Source organism: Pan paniscus, chromosome 4 (genome assembly GCF_029289425.2).
Source record: "Pan paniscus chromosome 4, NHGRI_mPanPan1-v2.0_pri, whole genome shotgun sequence".
Classification (NCBI taxonomy): domain Eukaryota; kingdom Metazoa; phylum Chordata; class Mammalia; order Primates; family Hominidae; genus Pan; species Pan paniscus.
This window is the reverse complement of record NC_073253.2, coordinates 19,580,925-19,600,376: the sequence shown is the minus strand read 5'-3', so window position 1 is coordinate 19,600,376 and position 19,452 is coordinate 19,580,925. Positions and strand designations below refer to the sequence as shown.

The 19,452-nt window shown below is 39.6% G+C and overlaps 1 protein-coding gene across 1 annotated transcript in view; it reads left to right on the top strand.

Moving 5' to 3' along the window:
• RHOBTB3 (Rho related BTB domain containing 3) overlaps positions 1–17,658 on the top strand; it is a 65,551-nt gene extending 47,893 nt beyond the window's left edge. Inside the window, exons 9-12 of the mRNA XM_003822756.5 lie at positions 1,582–1,755; positions 5,115–5,281; positions 10,080–10,176; positions 14,362–17,658. Of these exons, the coding sequence (XP_003822804.1) occupies positions 1,582–1,755; positions 5,115–5,281; positions 10,080–10,176; positions 14,362–14,477 (554 nt within the window). The 3' untranslated portion in view covers positions 14,478–17,658. The remainder of the gene's footprint in view (positions 1–1,581; positions 1,756–5,114; positions 5,282–10,079; positions 10,177–14,361) is intronic.
• Positions 17,659–19,452: the final 1,794 nt, after the last annotated feature.

The following is a 19,452-nucleotide window of genomic DNA, read 5'->3' as shown; positions in this document are numbered from 1 at the left end:
TAATTTTTTAAAAAATAGTGCCCTATTTATCTTTAACATTTTAAAACCTTACAATTACAAGTCAAATGGCATGACCTGTTTGTATTCTTTATTAACTGCTGTATACAAATATAGCCAGCTTGCTTTAATTATGGAAACTGGTCCTTCCCGGTGGAGGGACACTGTCACAGTGAGGCGAGGAGGGGAGTGTGCCTGCCAGGAGGTGAGTGTTGACTGGGTGGGAGGGCTTTCCAAGTTACTTCCCTGCTCCTCAGGTAGGTGTGGCTGTGCAAATGGCAGTGCCGAGCAGTAGACTCAGAGCTGGCAGTGCCAGGTGTTGCCTATAGATCCTGAGTGATTATTGGCTTTGGAAAAAAGCCACTGGGCTTAGATGTAACTCTTTTCTTCTTTCCTGAGACAGGAGATGTTGTGCTTGGATTTAAAAGGGATGAAGAACCCAATAATTGTAAATGCTTTAGAGAAGACTATATATCCCTGATGAGTATGAGATTTTAGAGATATGTGGGTAAACTCTTGGGCAGGGCTGAGTGGCTTGGTTTGGTTGGAGAGTTACTTCCTGGAATGCGACAGCTTTGTCACTCACACTGGCTGTGGTGTCTTCTACGAAAGTAAAAACTGCTCCAAAGCAAAGGTAGCTTTGTCTTCCTCCTCTTTGTGTCTTCAATTCCAAATGCAATGATTGGCACATGCTGATTCTCGGTAATAATCTGTTGAAGTGATCCAGGCTGAACTGAAGGCTAGCAGTGTGTATTCGTGGTTTTCTAAGGTGGTGGAAGTAGAGAGCCCTGGCCACTCACGGCCCTATCCAGCGCTGCCTTTGTGTGGTGCAGCAGTAGCTAGAGAGCCTAGCAAGCTTTTCCTAGAGAGTCAATTCAGTTCAGTGAGTTCAGTGAGCAGTATGGGCTGAGAGAGCCCTCAAAATTCAACGTAGCACTGGCTCTCCCAGCAGCAGGCATTGTTCAGGTGAGACAGAATGGTTGCCTGGGGAAGTAGTGTGCTGGGGAGACTGCAGGGATTAAGGTCATCCTCTTCCAGATTTTCATCAAGTCTGAAATGCTCTCCTTGGCTCCACGAGAGATCCTCTTGCTATTCCTACTGTGGTGTACGGACAGCTTATGGTTTACTTCTTACAGTTTCCTGTTTCAGATAAGGGGAAGCATGGCCAAGATGGTTCTGTGAGTCAGGCCCAGAAGGGTAGTGGGGTTGTTTTCTTGGGAGGCACATGGGCACGGGTAGTATTATTAATATTTCAAGCCAATTGGAAAGGATCGATGTTTCATTATAAAAATATGAAGCCAAATATTTCATTTCAGTGTTTCTATTTCTGGAAATACAAACTAAGTAACAAATAGTTGTCTTGACTTGCAAATTGTTGGTTTCAAGGTCAACATCTGAACTTTCTTTATTGCTCCCTTTAAAATTAAGAAGTTTCTGGATTAATGGTAGTTATCACTCCCAAATTCAGATTCTGCGTATCAGCCTAGCTGTCCCTAATGTAGTAGTCTAATTAGAAGGAAAATTGCTGGAATAACCCTGCAGGTTTATCTCACTTATTTCTTGTTTCCCTTTTGAACCTTTTAGGTACGACAGTGCCAGCCCACAGGGCCATCCTGGTGGCCCGTTGTGAAGTGATGGCAGCCATGTTTAATGGTAATTACATGGAAGCAAAGAGTGTCCTGATTCCTGTTTATGGTGTTTCCAAAGAGACTTTCTTGTCATTTTTAGAATACCTGTACACAGACTCCTGCTGCCCAGGTTAGCAATACAAATGTTGATAGTATCTCAGAATTCTTTCTTTCCTTGCCACCCATTTTGCTAAATTGCACCCTGTGGAATCTATTTTCACTTAAGATTTATTAGTTGACATCGCGGAATGTACTAAGCAGTTAGAGGTGGTGCTGGAACAACAATGAATTTTCATTCAGTTCAAGTGGAAGTGCAGTGATTGGGTGCCTTTTATGGGTCTCCGACGCCGGCACAAGTTCACATGTCCCAGCCAGCACCTAGAGCATGGGGATCACTGTAGGCAACTGGAAATGGAGGCATCTTGTGGTACCCATGGCTTCTGTAATTCTAGAGATCGGGGCAGATTGTTACTTGGAGCGCTGTCTCTTCCACAAGAAGAGGAGGGTTGCGCAACTGCTTTGATGTCTGTGACTTCTGATTGGGGCACTTTTAAGGACTTTAAATATTCTGAGACTTTTTTGGTCTTCCTTCTGCCCAGAGGATGTGGGATTTGTAAAGGCCTCCTTCTGACTTCTGCTAAAGTCAGAAACTCCTCAAACTGACTTCTCCGAAAACTTTTCTTGAGATGTTTAGAATACCCAGTGGACTATAGGATTCATTTCCAAATTCACTGACCAAGGACTATCTTTGACCAGAAACCAAACATCTGTGGCAGCTCTAGGTTGGAACAGATCCAGCAGGGTTCTTCTAGCTGGAGGCACTTGAAGAAATAGCAAAATTTTTTTCTACAGGCCTGGAGCCTTGCTTGGGATGCTGGCAGGGAAGCCCTCTGTGAGTAGTCTTCAGCCTTTGGCCACCAGATGGCTCCCACCACAAGCACGACTAGATTCAGCCCCGTGGAGCTCAGTTCAGGAGCCTGAGACCTTGATTAGAGAACCTGGTCAGGCACCCTAATAAACATAAAAAGCAAACACACGTTTCAAGCCAGACCTCTCTTCAGATTCACTGCTTTAATTTTTTAAATGGAAAGGTTTCTTACATTGGGTATTGAAATAAGTTTTAAACAAGTCGTGAGCCCTCTAGTGAAAGATTTTAGAAGTTCAAAAAGATGCAAATTTATTTGTTTTGATTAAATTAATTCTGGGCTTGCAGCTTGCTGTAGAGTATTTTGGAGCCAGTTGCAGTTGTTTCTGTCAGTGTTAAAGACTGACTTATGGCCAGGTGCCGTAGCTCATGCCTGTAATCCGAGCACTTTGGAAGGCTGAGGCAAGCAGATCACCTGAAGTCAGGAGTTCAAAAACAGCCTGACCAACATGGTGACTATACTATATTTTTGTATACTAAAAATACAAAAATTAGCTGGGCATGGTGACGTGCGCCTGTAATCCCAGCTACGCGGGAGGCAGAGGCAGGAGAATCGCTTGAACCTGTGAGGCAGAGGTTGCAGTGAGCCAAGATGGCGCCACCACACTCCAGCTTGGGTGAGAGAGTGAGACTCCGTCTCAAAAAAAGACTGACTTAGTATTTTTGCCTAATAAAAATGAAAGCATTTGTTCTTTTTGGAAATAAAGCTTATTGTTTATTATTTCATTGTTGGCAAATCTGTATATTAAATTTACAAATTGACCAGATTTGGAGTAATAGGAAAATTTGATTTTCAGTCATCCTCTCACTCAAGTAATTGAAGCTGCTAATATTAAGTTTTACCTTGCTAATTAGAAAATATTACAGAGGAAAGCAGTAATAATGATAGGATTTTTAAAAATTGGCAAAAGTGTGTTAGGGAAAAATGAGTCAAAATGAATAATCAAAAAGTTAAGCCAGATACTGGAATCTGTGCATTGGGAAGATCACAGAAGACAGGTAATGTTATTATGTTAAGTATTCACCATACACAGTGTTCTTGGTTCCATAGCTACAAAAGAATGTAAGAATGTAAGGAGGGATAAGAACGAGAATTACATGAAAAACGAGATTTCTAGGGAAGTATTGAAAAAACCCCCAGCCAAATTGGGTGGTTGCCAGGGGCTGGGGAAAGGGGGAAACAGGGAGTTAGTGTTTATTGGGTACAGAGTTTCAGTTTGGGAAAAAGAAACATGTTCTGGAGATGGTGGTGGTGATGACTGCACAGCAGTGTGAATGTACTTCATGCCAATGAATCATATACTTAAAAATGGTTAAAATGGGCCAGACGTGGTGGCTCATGCCTGTAATCCCAGCACTTTGGGAGGCCGAGGCAGGTGGATCACAAGGTCAGGAGATCGAGACCATCCTGGCTAACACGGTGAAACCCCGTCTTTACAAAAAATACAAAAAAAATTAGCCGGGCGTGGTGGTGGGCACCTGTGGTCCCAGCTACTCGGGAGGCTGAGGCAGGAGAATGGCATGAACCCAGGAGGAGAAGCTTGCAGTGAGCCAAGATCGCATCACTGCATTCCAGCCTGGATGACAGAGTGAGATTCCATCTCAAAAAAAAAAAAAAAAAATGGTTAAAATGGTAAATTTCATGTTATGTTTATTTTATCACAATAAAAACAAAACAACCAACCAACCAACCTGAAGACTAAAGTCAAGAAAAAAAAATGGCAAGGCTCTAGTTTAGCTAACGGAAAGATTTACTGGATAGTCCTGGAATTAATTTTTAAGGGCAATTATAGAATCACCTTTTCTGAAGAATTAAAAAAAAATAGATTCACTTCTGAGTGTGAAGGCTTAAATGGATTCTTTTTATTTTTACTTTTTTATTTTATTTTATTTTTATTTTTATTTTTTTGAGATGGAGTATCGCTCTATTGCCCAGGCTGCAGTGCAGTGGCACGATCTCTGCTCACTGCAACCTTCGCCTCCCAGGTTCTAGTGATTCTCCTGCCTCAGCCTCCCTAGTAGCTGGGACTACAGGTGCCCGCCACCACACCTGGCTAATTTTTTTGTATTTTTAGTAGAGACGAGGTTTCACCATGTCGGCCAGGATGGTCTTGATCTCTTGACCTTGTGATCCACCCACCTCGGCCTCCCAAAGTGCTGGGATTACAGGTGTGAGCCACTGCGCCTGGCCTTCTTTTTAAAATGGAATAATAGGCCGGGTGTGATAGCTCACATCTGTTATCCCAGCACTTTGGGAGGCCAAGGTAGGAGGATCATTTGAGCTCAGGAGTTCAACACCAGCCTGGACAACATAGTGAGACCTGTCTCTACAAAAAAAAAAAAAAAAAAAAAAGAAGAAGAAGAAAGGAAAGAAAAAAAAGATAAAACGGAGTAAAAGTGCAGAATGCTGACTCCCTCAAGGCTTTTCCTAAGCATTCTATTCTATGGTGGATGATACGGTCAGCATGTTTTTTTAATTGTTGTTTTTTGTTGGTGGGGGGTGTTTAGGTCATTAAAGAAATGGTTTTATCATCCACTTTCTCTCATGTCCCTTTTCTCATCAGCTGGCATATTCCAGGCCATGTGTCTCCTGATCTGTGCCGAGATGTACCAAGTGTCCAGACTGCAGCACATCTGTGAGCTGTTCATCATTACCCAGCTGCAGAGCATGCCAAGCAGGGAACTGGCATCCATGAACCTTGATATAGTTGACCTGCTTAAAAAGGCCAAGGTAATTGACTCTGTGTATCTGATAGCCTAGTTTTTTATAAAATATTTTTCAAATTATACTATTTTAAAATTTATCATTTTTTAACATACGTTAATACTAGTCTTAGTTTGGAAGTTTGGCTAATGAGGCTAAAGTGCCTTCACAACAGTTTATCTGACTAGATAATTTTGAAGCATTAGGGTTTGTGTGCAGTCCCTTTATAAGGAGGCAAAATGTCCAGATACGGAATTTTTTTAACTAAATAATGGCCCTTAGCAGAGTCATTGGAATGTGGTGCTATACTATGTCACATAGGCATTGTAGGAAATAGAATTTATGTTGAATTTCCCCAAACAATCACATCTTCAGGTTCCTAAAAGGGAAATGACAGAATTGGCCCATATATACTGACAGCGATGGTTAAGCTAAACTAATTTACTTCTTCATTTTTTCATCCATATAATGAACATGTTTTGAAGTTTCAGTTGTATGTAGGAGATATTGGTGTGCCTCATTTATCCTTGCAGAATGCCTTTTGTTTTCATGTCTCACCGTATTAGCAATCACTGCCGTATAGGTACATGCTTCTTCTGGGCCTCTTGTAAGCTCGGAGTCTTTTGTTTTCAATAATTATATCATTACTGATTTTAGAGAACGGGGGTGGGGGAGTTACATAATTAAGTTAATTTTAAGTAACTGCGGTTACAGAGGCCCTAAATTATGAATCGGAGCCAGGTCTGTAAATAAACTAGGACTACTGTGTTGAAATCTACTTCCCAAACCCCCAGATGTGCTCACAGTCAAAAACCTGCCAAATCCTTATTCCCACTTTCTTTCATTCCTGGAAGCAGAAAGCTTATTCAGATGGGCCATCCTACCGTTGGCCATTCTGCCATTCCATCCACTGCCCGAGACAGTTTCAGCACTTGTGGTAGTTATGGCACACTCTTGTGTACTCAACTTGTGGTAAGCGGAGCCCTCTAGGTTTTTTTCACAGGAATATATTTGTTCAATCACTACAGAGTGTCAGTACTTCTTGAAATATTATCTGGCATCCAACATATCTATACCTATCAACTTTGACATCCAGGGTTACAAAAGCATGACAACTTTTATCTCCATCCACATTGCTAAAATGGAGCCACATGATGGGGCAAATTCCAGATCTGTGACAGCTGAATGCTTGCCTCCAAGCTGAAATGAATTCATTCATCAACACTTCTGTTTATAGAAGGGAATTTATTTGAAGCATCTAGGTCTTCTCCTACTATCTCCTTAACTATTTTGGACTTCATTTCTCTGATAATCAAGTCTTACGATCACATGTATTTAATTAGGGCTAAAAACAAATTTAAAAACTGAGTAGGGCCAGGCGTGGTGGCTTTACGCCTGGAATCCCAGCACTTTGGGAGGCCGAGGCTGGCGGATCACAAGGTCAGGAGATCGAGACCATCCTGGCTAACACAGTGAAGCCCAGTCTCTACTAAAAATACAAAAAAAAAATTAGCTGGGTGTAGTGGCGGGCGCCTGTAGTCCCAGCTACTTGGGAGGCTGAGGCAGGAGAATGGCGTGAACCCTGGAGGCGGAGCTTGCAGTGAGCCGAGATCGTGCCACTGCACTCCAGCCTGGGTGACAGAGTGAGACTCCACCTCAAAAAAAAAAAAAAATTGAGTAACACTGATCTCTTTTTGTAATATGTTTACATTCATCTCATGATAAATAGCTCCCCTCCAAATTTAGTTTACAATTTTTAAAATTCTTTCTAGTAGTTTCACAATCTCAGTTCATTTTTGATGTATCATTTTCATACTATTCTAACAAGTTGTTCATACTTTTTAAAAAATTGGACACAAGTTTCTTTTTCCTTATCTTTTAGTATCTTCTTAAATCGTTTATGTATAAGAAAGAGAACTTCCCGTGTGGTCACATCGATTTCTTTAGGTGCCTCCCCTCACTGCCCCCCTACCCTTGGTTCCTCATCAGAATCATTTTTGATTGCATTGTCAGAAATTCTTGACTTGTTTTCCCTGATTCTCTGGTTTCTGACTCTGTGATTATCCTTATCTTTTCCCCTTGAATTTCAAACAATCTAAGATACAAGCTCATTTTGAATTTTGTTTCTGAAGACTTTTTATTTTCTAAGATTAAGCCTAAATTTACCAGTTTTCCTGTATTCTTTTCCTGGTGGTTCCTAATTTTGCAATTGTGAATTCCAGATAATAGAAGTTTTCTTCCCAAGTTTTCTTTGAAATTCCTAGTTTGAGATTTCACTTCACCAGTCAGTTCACCCTGTTGGTCAGAATTTGGTTAACTTTTGCCTTGCCATTTCTCTGACTTTTAGGAGTGAAATTGTCTTCTAGCAGAATTAGACTCCCAGTAGCTCTCCAAATAATCAAAATTTCTGAACACTCTGCCAGTTTTGTACTGTGTGTCAGGAAACATCATTCATACTTTCTTAGATAGATGAGAAGTGTGGGTATTCTCTCACTTCTCTGTCCATTTTCCCCTAACCTCTCTCAGTTCTCTACCATGATTTACCTTCAGGTTTCCATCAAGGAGGACTCTTAAAATACAAGAGTTGAGGTGGAGATTCCTTATCTCTAATCCTGTTTAAACCCTATCTGTTCAAACTTTGGTGATTCCTATGAAGTTGTATTTATTCTTGTATTAAAAATTTTAATGCATCTTCTTATTTATAATCTATATGTTAATATTTGGCTATCTGAGGCACAAGTTGTATTTCTGAGAGTTTCCAGGTACTTTCTTGTGAGTTTATGGGTATTTTCTCCACGTTCTTCTTGTAGCTCTTAAGTTCTATTGCATTTGGTTTATGGTTTTTTAATGCCTTTTTAAAAATTCTGTTGCTTATTTCAGTTTGAACCCATTTTCTTACGTCAACACATATCCTTCTAAAACCTAGTTTTTACAGTGAGACATGTTCCATTCCTGTTACAGAGTCCCTAGACTATGAATCTGGGCCAGGTCTGTACATTAGCTAGAACTGCTCTGTTGAAATCTACTTCCCAAACCCCCACATGTGCTACCAATTCCTCATTCCTCAGTTCTTTCATTCCTGGAAGCGGAAAGCTTATTCAGATGTGTCATCCTACTGTATTTAAGATATTTTGGATAATATCTTAAATCTTGGTCAAAAATAAAATTCTTCATTTTTAAGCATGCTTTGTAGCCACCTGTTTATTTCTGTGACCTCCCTTTTCCTTCTCAGTCACAGCCCTTAAGGCAATGTCCTAACCTGGTGTTTTGTTATCTGCTCTGGGTTAATCACGTAATAGTAGTGGTGGCTTCTCTAAAAAGCTGAAGGTTCTTATTCTTTTCCCTTGAGATTGCACACATTCATCTGCTAAAAGATAAGGGGAGAAAAAAACTGTTAAAATGTTATGTGGGATTAGATAAACTATAGAGTTATTTCCAGTTCAAAAATTGATTTTATATAATGAATATAAGAGGGACCTGTGAATTTGTGTTTAAATACTCTCACACTATACAGCTTTAAAAAAAAAAAAAAGCAAATCCTTGAGTTTTTTTATTAAGGTTTGAGATTACTAATCTTTCTTCAATTTAGCATTACTTGTTGCTTATTTAATATTTTTGCATCTCCTTAGAAGAGCTATACTTAGCCAAAAGGTGGAAACAACACAAACGTCCATTGACAGGTGAAGAGATAAACAAAATGTGGTATATATGTACAATGGGATATTATTCAGCCTTAAGAAGGAGTGAAATTTTGATATCTGCTACAACATGGATGAAACTTGGAAAATATTACCCTAAATGAGCCAAACATAAAAGGACAAATATTTTAGAATTTCACTTATATGAGGTACCTAGAATAGCGAAATTCATAGAGACAGAAAGTAAAACAGTGGGTGCTAGGACCTGATAGGGATAGGGAGAAAACAGATTGTTTAATGGTACAGAGTTTCAGTTTGGGGTGATAGAAAAGGCCTGGAAATGGATAATGGTGTTGGGTTGCCCCACCATGTGTATGTACTTATTAATGACATTTAACTGTACACTTAAGGATTGTTAAAATGGTAAATTTTATGTTACACATATTGTACCACAATAATAATAATGAAAAAAAGAGGTCTATACTCATGTACCAAAGTTGTCTGCCAGCAAGTTACTGTCATCTGCATTGGTGGTTGGATGGATCAGTGAGTGTCACTGGATGGGCACCAAGGTGATGATGTCAGTGGCCTGCTTGCTTGGAGTTTTCCCTCCATTAGCAGCTATTGGAACTCAGAATGAGGAGAATGGAGCTGGAAATCCTGCTCAGTTTACTGTACATCTCATTAAAAGCAAATATTTAGCCACAGCTTTCTCTTAGAAACATTTACACATTGAAACCCATGCCTTCGGCCGATGGTGTTTCCTCCTCAAAATATTTTTTGGCTTGCTCCTCAGGTGAACTTGTTTTAACATTGCTCACCATCATCTACTACACAGATACAGGTGCAGTTAGTGAAGTCCGTGGCTTCAGATTAAAAGCTCAAATTAAATCTTCAAGAACCTCAGATGCAGCCATGCATTGCTTAAAGATGTTTGGCCACTCCGGCAGCCGTAGATTCTTATTCGCTGTTGGCCTGGCTTCTTCCGAGAATGTACTTTTAACGTTATTTGCTAATAGTGCTCCCTCATCCTGTCTGCTGTCACAGTAGACTGAAAGCTGCATCAGGTAAAGGCACATTAAACATGAATATGGGCTCTCCGTGATTGCTCCCAGGCCGTTCTCTTGATCTTATCATACCGGTGGCCATTATGTGCAATATTATTTCACTTTTCATTTTTCTTGCAGTTTCACCACTCTGATTGCCTTTCAACCTGGCTACTTCATTTCATTGCTACTAACTACCTCATCTTCAGTCAAAAGCCTGAATTTCAGGATCTTTCAGGTAGATTGCTAATTTCTGTTTTGAAAAGAAAACTTTATGTTCTTTGTTCTTAGATTTGAGACATAAGTTGTAGAAGTAGTACTTTTAGCAAAATAAGAATAGTCAATGTAATAAATTTCTTGTAAATTATGCAGTGTGGTAATTGAGGAAACAATTTATAGTCACCTGTGTTACATAAGTGCCTTAACCTGTGTCACACAAGAAGTTTTCTAATGATTATTTTATAGCTCCATCCATTTTTAAATGCATTTTCTTTCCCTGAAATAGATAAGGTGACAAAATGTGTCCTCAGGTGGCATTTGGTTGTGAAAAGTGATATCTTAGTTCTAACTACCTAAGTCAGCAGCAAAGTTTAAACAGTACATACAGATTTAAAAAATTTTTATAAAGGAATTTAACTCTTGTTAACTATATTATATTTAGCTTTATTGTACTGGATATCTGTATTTACTGAGTATACCTATATGGGAGTCCCTTATATTACTTTGGAGTAACAGTTTTTCATATATAAAAAATGTTGTGAAACTTACTGGGAGTGTATGTAATATGCTTTCTAAGGTAAATTATAAAAATTAAAACCAAAGTGTGAACTACTGAGTACTGCATAAAAAGAAAAAAATGAAAATATAATAGTTGTCAGAATAGACAGTTTAGATGCAGTGGTTTGCTCATGTTATTATCTAGCATAGACTCAAGGAAAATTTGAGCTAAAAAGAAAAGGAAGTGAAAGATTACCTGATCAAGGAGTTTCACACTCTGGACAAATAAATCTCCGTGGAGATAACTGAAGTGTCTTCTAGGGTGGGGGACAGAAAGTAGGGAGTGGGTGAGGAGAAGGAGAGAGAGAGGGAGTAAGGGAAAGGGAAAGAGAAGGCTAAAATTTACAGTTCTTGGACTCTTCCCTCCCTCCTTCAGTCATAGTAGTTCCACTTTATCTGTTTCATATCTTGAGTTCTACCTAAAATTTTACTTCGTAAAAAAGACTCTGCTGGTAAAAGATATAAAAATCATATGATCGAGATGGTGATTCCACCTCGGTGTAATCCCAGCCAACTTGGGAGGCTGAGGCTGAAGGATCACTTGAACCCAGGAGTTTGAGTCCAGCCTGAGCAACATAACGAGACCTCTGTCTCTAAAAGAAAAAAGAGTAAAAATCTCGTTTTTATTCAGCTACTTGTGCAGTTAAAGAAAACCCAGGAACACACAATCCGTTTTTGGGAGATGTATTCAGCCGGTCAACAAACATTATATGTCTATTAGGAGCCTCCTTATATAAGTCAACTATTAGTACAGTAGAGAAGCATAATCACATCAAAACAACAGTTATTTATTAGCTATGTACTTTGTGCAAGGAAAAAACAGTCAGTTCATAAAGATAAGGCTTGCGTATGCTTGCTGTCAGAAGGAACATTCTTCTATAGTTATTTAAGTAGCTGCTTCTATAGTTATTTAAGAAGCTTGCTAAAAGTTAAATGAATTGCACTTTGGTCCTGGAGCCAGTTTCATTATGTTACCTGAGGTCACTCTTATTTGTAAGAGAAGAATAAGATTATTTTCTACTTACTATCTTGTATAGATATATGGTATATATGGAGTACTATTACAACCTTGGGAGAAAGATGCTCTATAAATCCTTTTAGTTATGAATTTTCATTATATGGTATTACCCAATTGCCTATAAAGTATGTTATGACACCTGGCATGGTGCAAAGCAGGACTTCCAGTGCGATGTGAGGTGGCAGGCTAAGGAGGAAACGATGTGTCGATGTTGCCTTCTGTTCCTTTGATGGGAATTAAAAGGGAATCATGAAAACTCTCATTCTGCAGTGCCTCTTCCTGTCCAGGGTTCTGCTATGAGGTGTCATCCTCTTGGGCAGAGGAAAAAAGCGCCTTTTGGATAAGGGAGAATTTAATTGTCTAAATCAATAGTTACTAACTGGCCATCTATGGTTTAGGTGTAGCCTGCCAACGTGTTTTATTGGGACCCCACAGTTAAAAATATATAGTACTGGTATTTAAAAATAACCATATTTTGGCTTCTTTTGAAAAATTGGAAGATCTGGCTACCCCAGGCCCATCATCCTAGTGGCAACATGTGGCTTGGCGCTGGCGGCCCACCTAAAGGAGCATGCCCTCTCCAGAGGGTCACAGTCACTTCTCTCCAGTGCTTTACACCTGGCCCACTGCACATGGTCACCTGAAGTTGGGAAAGTTTCTTGTCACGGTCACTCTACAGCTTCCTTATAGAACTGTCCATCTTCAGCTTGAAAAGTTCTCAAATTATTATTGGAATTCTACAACTTGTTTTCTGTTGACTGAGAATTTTTCATTTTTAGAGGTGTTTAGAAATCAAAAAGTGAGACTGGAAAAGATGTCATGTCAGTACAGGCACAGATACATCAGAACCCAGTTAAATAGGTCATTAAGTGTTAGATTTTTATATACTGGACTCATGAACACAAACAGCAGTGCACAGGAATATGTTACCCTTGGCATTTATGGATTCATTATTCTCGCAGTTTAATTTAGCTCGATATTATGTGTTCTGTGTTACGGGGTTTTGTTTGTTTTGTTTTGCTGGCTGCCAGAGCTCATCTCTAATAACCTTTCTCTGGTTTTTAATATTTACTGAGGGAGTAGTCTCATGTCACCTTTGCTTCCTATTGAAACTTAGAGCTGAGCAGCTAGTTTGTATGGTCCTGCAGGCTGAATCAAGACCCTGTTAATCTGACTTATAATAGATGAGGTTAAACAGTAGATGGAGAATCAAGTAATTCTCCTGCCTCATCCTCCTCAGTAGCTGGGATTATAGGCATGTGCCGCCACACCCAGCTAATTTTTCTTTTCTTTTCTTTTTTTTTTTTTAGTAGAGACGGGGTTTTGCCATGTTGGCCAGGCTGGTCTCAAACTCCTGACCTCAAATAATCCGCCCGCCTCGGCCTCCCAAAGTGGTGGGATTACAGACACGAGCCATCGTGCCTGGCCTCCAACAAGGTCTTTATGATCTATATCTTGAGTCGACCTCCTATCTCATTCTGTAACCTAGAATGCCTAACTGTCTGGGAATGCAGCCCAGTAGGTTTCAGCCTCATTGTCCCCAGCCCCTATTCAAGATGCAGTTGCTCTAGTTCAAATGCCTCTGACAGTTGTGCTTCACCAAACCTAGAGAATGAACAAAGCGAAGGACCTGGAGTTCAAGAATGGAGGGATCCAACTCCAAGGCAGGAAGCAGGTCCAGAAAGCAGGCAGGGCAGCAGCAACAGGAAAGAACAGCTTATCTGATGACTGGCTGAGTGGGAAGCACAACTGAGAGGACTTGAAGGACTTTGGAAGACTAAGTTAGCTACAAAGAAAACTAAGTATTATACCAAAAAAAATTAGCCGGGCGTGGTGGCGGGCGCCTGTAGTCCCCGCTACTCGGGAGGCTGAGGCAGGAGAATGGCGTGAACCCGGAAGGCGGAGCTTGCAGTGAGTCCAGATTGCGCCACTGCGCTCCAGCCTGGGCGACAGAGCAAGACTCCGTCTCAGAAAGAAAAAAAAAAAAGAAAGAAAACTAAGTATTATAAATGGAAAAAAAAAAAAAAAAAAGTCCATTATATCCAGGAAAAACAAAAGCTTTATTGGAAAAGAAAAGGAAGCCAGGCGTGGTGGCTCATGCCTGTAATCCTAGCACTTTGGGAGTCCAAGGCAGGCAGATCACGAGGTCAGGAGATCGAGACCATCCTGGCCAACAAGGTAAAACCCCGTCTCTACTAAAAATACAAAAAATTAGCTGGGCGTGGTGGCACACGCCTGTAGTCCCAACTACTCGGGAGGCTGAGGCGGGAGAATTGCTTGAACTGGGGAGGCAGAGGTTGCAGTGAGCTGAGATCACGCCACTGCACTCCAGCCTGGGCGACAGAGTGAGACTCCATCTCAAAAAAAAAAAAAAAGAAAAGAAAAGGAAAATAATGAAATACTACTCGAAGTAGTGGACAAGATATATATAATTGTAAGTCACATAATAACTTAAATCCGGATACTAATTTAACCAAAATGGTAGTAAATTGGGAAAACTTGTGGGAATGGTAGGAGATGTATCACAGAGCTTGGATCTCATCTATTAAAGAGGAACTCAATAGCTGATATCTTAATTGATCCACAATAAAACATATTCGGTTAACATTCTTTTTCTTAAAACTTCAGTGGAAGAACGCAGTTTTGTTGAAAAGCACAGATGGCCGTCGAATATGTACTTGAAGCAGCTTGCGGAATACAGGAAGTATATTCACTCCCGGAAATGTCGTTGCTTAGTAATGTAACCTGGAGCTTTTATACACTACATTTCTTTTTTATTATTATGAAGAATGGGATACCTCCAGGTTCCAGTAAAATTCTTCTGACCGAAACCATTGTGGGTGTTAGAAAAATTACCATATAGCTTAATATGTTTATTAGTTCTCTTTGGAAAAAAACTACCACTGTGGTCTTAAAAGGGAACAAAATATACCATAGGCTAAAACTAAGGCTTTCACTCTAGAATGCAAAGCTGTTTTGCAGCTGTTTTCCCTTAAAGATGTCCTGTCGCTTTAGTGATATTTAGACCCCTCTCAGTTAAGAAATGCTTAGATTTAAAAACAAAATTATGTAGGATTAATACAGAAATTTAATCATGTCTGATTAATTGCTCTATTAAAATAAGGGGCATTTAAAGACCCAGCATAACCATTTGTATAATGAGAAATCTAGGGGAAAACCAATCAGTCCAACATGAGATTTTAGGAATAGAAATTTGCCGGCCATTTGGAAAGTGAAATGCCACTTAGTTCTCAATTGGTGACAGTGTTTGAATCATCATAAAAAAATACCTGCTTTTCATCTGGACAACCCAATTGAGCCACTTTATCTCCTTTTGGCAATCTGAGTAGGCGGGGAACCTAGGCAGGGCTGGCTTTCTTAGCATGTAACTTGTGTAGCAGCACAGGGCCCACACTTAGAAGGACCCCGCACTTGGTTCAAGGCTCTGCTATAGCGGAAATTCTTAATAATGTTTGAAGAAGGGCCCCATGATTTCATTTTGTGCTGAGCCCTCAAAATTATGTCTATTTCGTGGTGGGAAATATCCTATGTTTTCTTGCTCAAACATCTTTCTCTCTGAAAGCAGAAAAAGGCACTGATATAAAGGGAAGAGAAGGAGGCTCACCGGAGGGAAGAGAACATAGTGAAGATTCCCGCCTTTGGGGAGGTCTGAACCACCCAGGGCCTCCACTGCCACCTCGGCTGGCAAGGGAGAAATGTGTTGTGTTGTCTTAGCTTTAAAACAGTCACAGTTCTTGCTCTATCATAGATGAACAAATACTTTCTTGATCATTCTGTAAGACCAGGAGGTTGGTAAGAGTGACTAACCAGCCTAACTTTAATACACATGTATAAAGATGTTCACAGAGAAAGATACTCTGTAGAGAATTTGCTACCGAAGTTGGCTCAAGAATTTGTTTTTAGTGTTATTTACCAAGATTAGGACGTCAGTGGCTTAAATTCTTTGAATTCTTTTCAAGGACTGCAAGATTATTTGATAAAGAGTAGCATGAATCTTGTCCTCTAATATTACACAGTAAGTTCAAAGAAAGGATATAAGTCAAAGACTTGTTACATAGAGGGAGAATGGACTGGGATAGAGGACAGAATGATAGTTTCTTTCTTTCATATCACATGTATAGAGAAATAATTATATCAGAAACTCACAAACCTAGACATAGAAAAACAGATTACTGTCTATTGTCAGCATCATTTTCATCTGTAAGTCACTACTGGAATATATTTTTCTTTTAATTTCCAGTGACTTTAGAATACACACAGTTTTTCCGACTTTTCAAAAATTTGATTAAATGGTTTTATAGTATAATATTGGGACCCCATACCGTTAGCCCTTGTATGTATACCAACACTGCCAAAGTAAAACATTAGGTCAGGCATGGTGGCTCAGGCCTGTAATCCCAGCATTTTGGGAGGCTGAGGCAAGTGGATAACTTGAGGTCACAAGTTCAAAACCAGCCTGGCCAAAACAGTGAAACCCCGTCTCTACTAAAAATACAAAATTAGCCAGGTGTGGTGGCGCACACCTGTAATCCCAGCTACTCAGGAAGCTGAGGCAGGAAAATCGCTTGAACCTGGGAGGTGGAAGTTGCAGTGAGCCGAGATCGCACCACTGCACTCCAGCCTAGGTGACGAGCGAAACTCCATCTCAAAAAAAAAAAAAAACCTAAGTGAAACATTAAAAATTCCCTATAGATATATTCCAGGAAATATTTTAATTGGGCTGATTTTAATTAGGCTGTATCATTGACGATTACTGGAATTGATTTTATGTCTTTTGTATTTTAATCACTTGAGTTAATCAACCACTGGCAAATCCCATTTGACAAGGATTAGCATTGTAAAAAATAGATACTGTGGTAGATTTCTAGAAATTCACTCACATTTAAGACTTTTAAAATGGAATAATAGCCTTTTGTTTTTCATGAGCATATTCGCACCCCTATATGAATTACAGCATTTAAAGTTCAAAATCAGTAACTTTTAATCTAGGAAATTGAAAAATATAAGTTGCAAAGCAAAAAAAGGTATTTTCTTGAAAATACTATTTAATGTTTAACTAGACTATAGGTAGTTCCTTAAGGTTGTTTGACCTGAAGTGGAGTTGGGTTTGGAAGCTGGTGCCCAGTTGGTGTGGAGTGTGTAGTTTTGTTATGAAAGTTCTCTACCACCTACCTGTGTGAGTGACACCAACATCCAGATGTCACAGCTCTCCAGAGCTAGTCAGAAGAGAAATCAAATTAGTGTTTAAACCCATTTGCATATTGACTTGTCAGTACCTTTAACTCAATTTAATATAACAAGAAATCGTAAAATACTTATAACCTATCTTAGAGAAATGAGTGCTGGTTTTGAGAGTTGTTTTTTAACTGAAAGATTATTTCTAGATGGGTAGTGCTTTGTGCTGGTTTCTGCTTCCATATATTTCCCAGTCATTTTAATTAGAGAAGATACTGTATGGTAGAACTAAGGCCTTTCCTTTCTTGGCCAAAGTCTTTACTCTATTTAACCCTTTGTATATTTCTGACTGCTCACTGTTCATATTATAGGAGACCAGATTTGTAATATAGAACTCTCCATAACATGAATGAAATTAATTCTGTCCAAGCCAGCATGGTGGCTTCATATTAAGTAGTAACAGAAGTCTGAACAATTGGATAAATTTGACTTCCAAGACAGCTAAACTTTTCAACTGCAATTTTAAAAACTACACTACACTGTTATAGTTAATCTGACAAAAATGTCCTCAAAGAGTACTTTATTTTATTTAAAGCATCTGTTTAATTCAACCTTTAATAATTTTGCAAAGAAGGGTATGTGCGTATTTTAATATAGCCTGACCTGAATTTATATGTTTTTAGCTTTAGTATTTAACTTTTTGTAACAAATAAACCTTTTTTAAAACAAGTTTAACGAAGTGTCCTGTAATTATTTTACCTTGGATGTTGAAATACTGAAATGATTTGGAGAATGCTGCCTTGTATTTCTCAAGCATAATTATGCTTCATAGATAATTTTCATTATGTGTAAAATATCTAGAATGTTGCTGATACTATAGCTGACTAATATGTGTGGTGAGATAAAGAAATTTATGTTATCTTTAAAAGTCAAGACCAGAATTTATCTCAGCAAAATAACTGCCTTCATTTAGAAAAATGCTTTGATAATTAAACATAGAAGTGAGCCCCTTGTAGGCTTGAGTGTTGTCTGGGACCAAGGCTTGGGAAGTGGAGAAGCTGCTCTGCATAATAGATGGAAAAGAATTTGGAACTTCCCAGGGCTGAGGAGCCCAGGTAGGGAGGCGAAAGAGACAAGGCAGCCATACCATGAGAATGGATGGTGCATGGAATGATGCAGCCCCTCCCCAGCAGGTTCCCAAATTTCTGTAAAGCCTACTAAACTCATGAAGGGCTCCACAGTTCCTTTGGAATTATGTTCCTAACACAGATCTGATCTGGACACACATCTTCATAGAAGAGCCCTATTGCCTTTAGTTACCTCCACAGTCCTCTTTGCCATGAGGCCTTTTATAACTTAGCCCTGTCTTTTCTGCGTGAGCACTCCTCCCCCAGGCAGAAAAGGTACTGCCATCTTGACACACTGCACTGTCCATTAAGATTGTGTACTGGCAGACTTTAAACTCTTCCTATGGCTTGGGGTGGGTTGCCATTCCCTGTCTACTTTGCAAACTCCTGCATTTCCTGAAAAGCCCATCTTAAATATAATTTCTCTTGTTTTCTGTGACTTTCCCAAGAAGAATTTGTTGCTTTTGTACGTGTCTTTCCTTAGCTCTTTATTCATACCTTTGTTATGGTGCTTATGGCATTTCTTGGTATTTGGCTATTGGTGGTCTCTACTGGGCTATTACTTGAGGGACAGGGACCATGTCTTGATTTTTCTTCGTGACCTGCTTCCCAACCCTCCATCTAGCATAGGGCCTGGCATAACCTGTGTAATACATGGAACTGAAAAGGCCAGATTGCTTCAGCTGGAACAATAATTGCAAACTCGCAAATGAAAATGAAAAGCATGCTAACACTTAAAACTATTTGCTCAATGTCAGGAGTAGCCAGTATCAGCCCGCATGTGGGACCAGGGTGATCAGGGAGGCCAAGTGTATGGGGAGTTGATGAACATATAGAATGGAAAAGTGATAAGTGATGGACAACTGAGGAGATGCAGAACATGAACAAAATAGTCCTTGGAGACATCTTTGCCTGGGAGTCTTCACTGGAGTTTGGGCAGTAAGATGAGATGGGGAGACAGAAGAGTTTTTGTTGGGCATAACGAAGTTGGAAATTCTCTTGGTGCTATACACAGTGTTCGACTGTATGCAGATGTTCCTTTAACTGCATGCACTTAATTTTCCATGTCATGAGGCAGGCTGTGTCTCAAAATCTCAGTTGTCCTCTACTGTTATAGCTTAATGTTCAACAGTAAACTAATGATCAGCATTATCATAAAAGTGTCTGGCATTCTCTCACGTGTTCAGAGCAAAGAGCTCTCTTATTTATAATTATTTAAGAAAATAGCATGCAATTTATGTCACAGCCCGACAAGTTCTTCCTGCCTGCTGCCTCCCAAAAAACCAATGCATTGAGAAGGGGGTCTCAGGACCAGGTGGTATCTCTTGGTCTGCCAAAATGCTAAATCTGAAAAACACCTGAAAAACCAGTTCTTTAGGTTTCAAAATAGTGATAT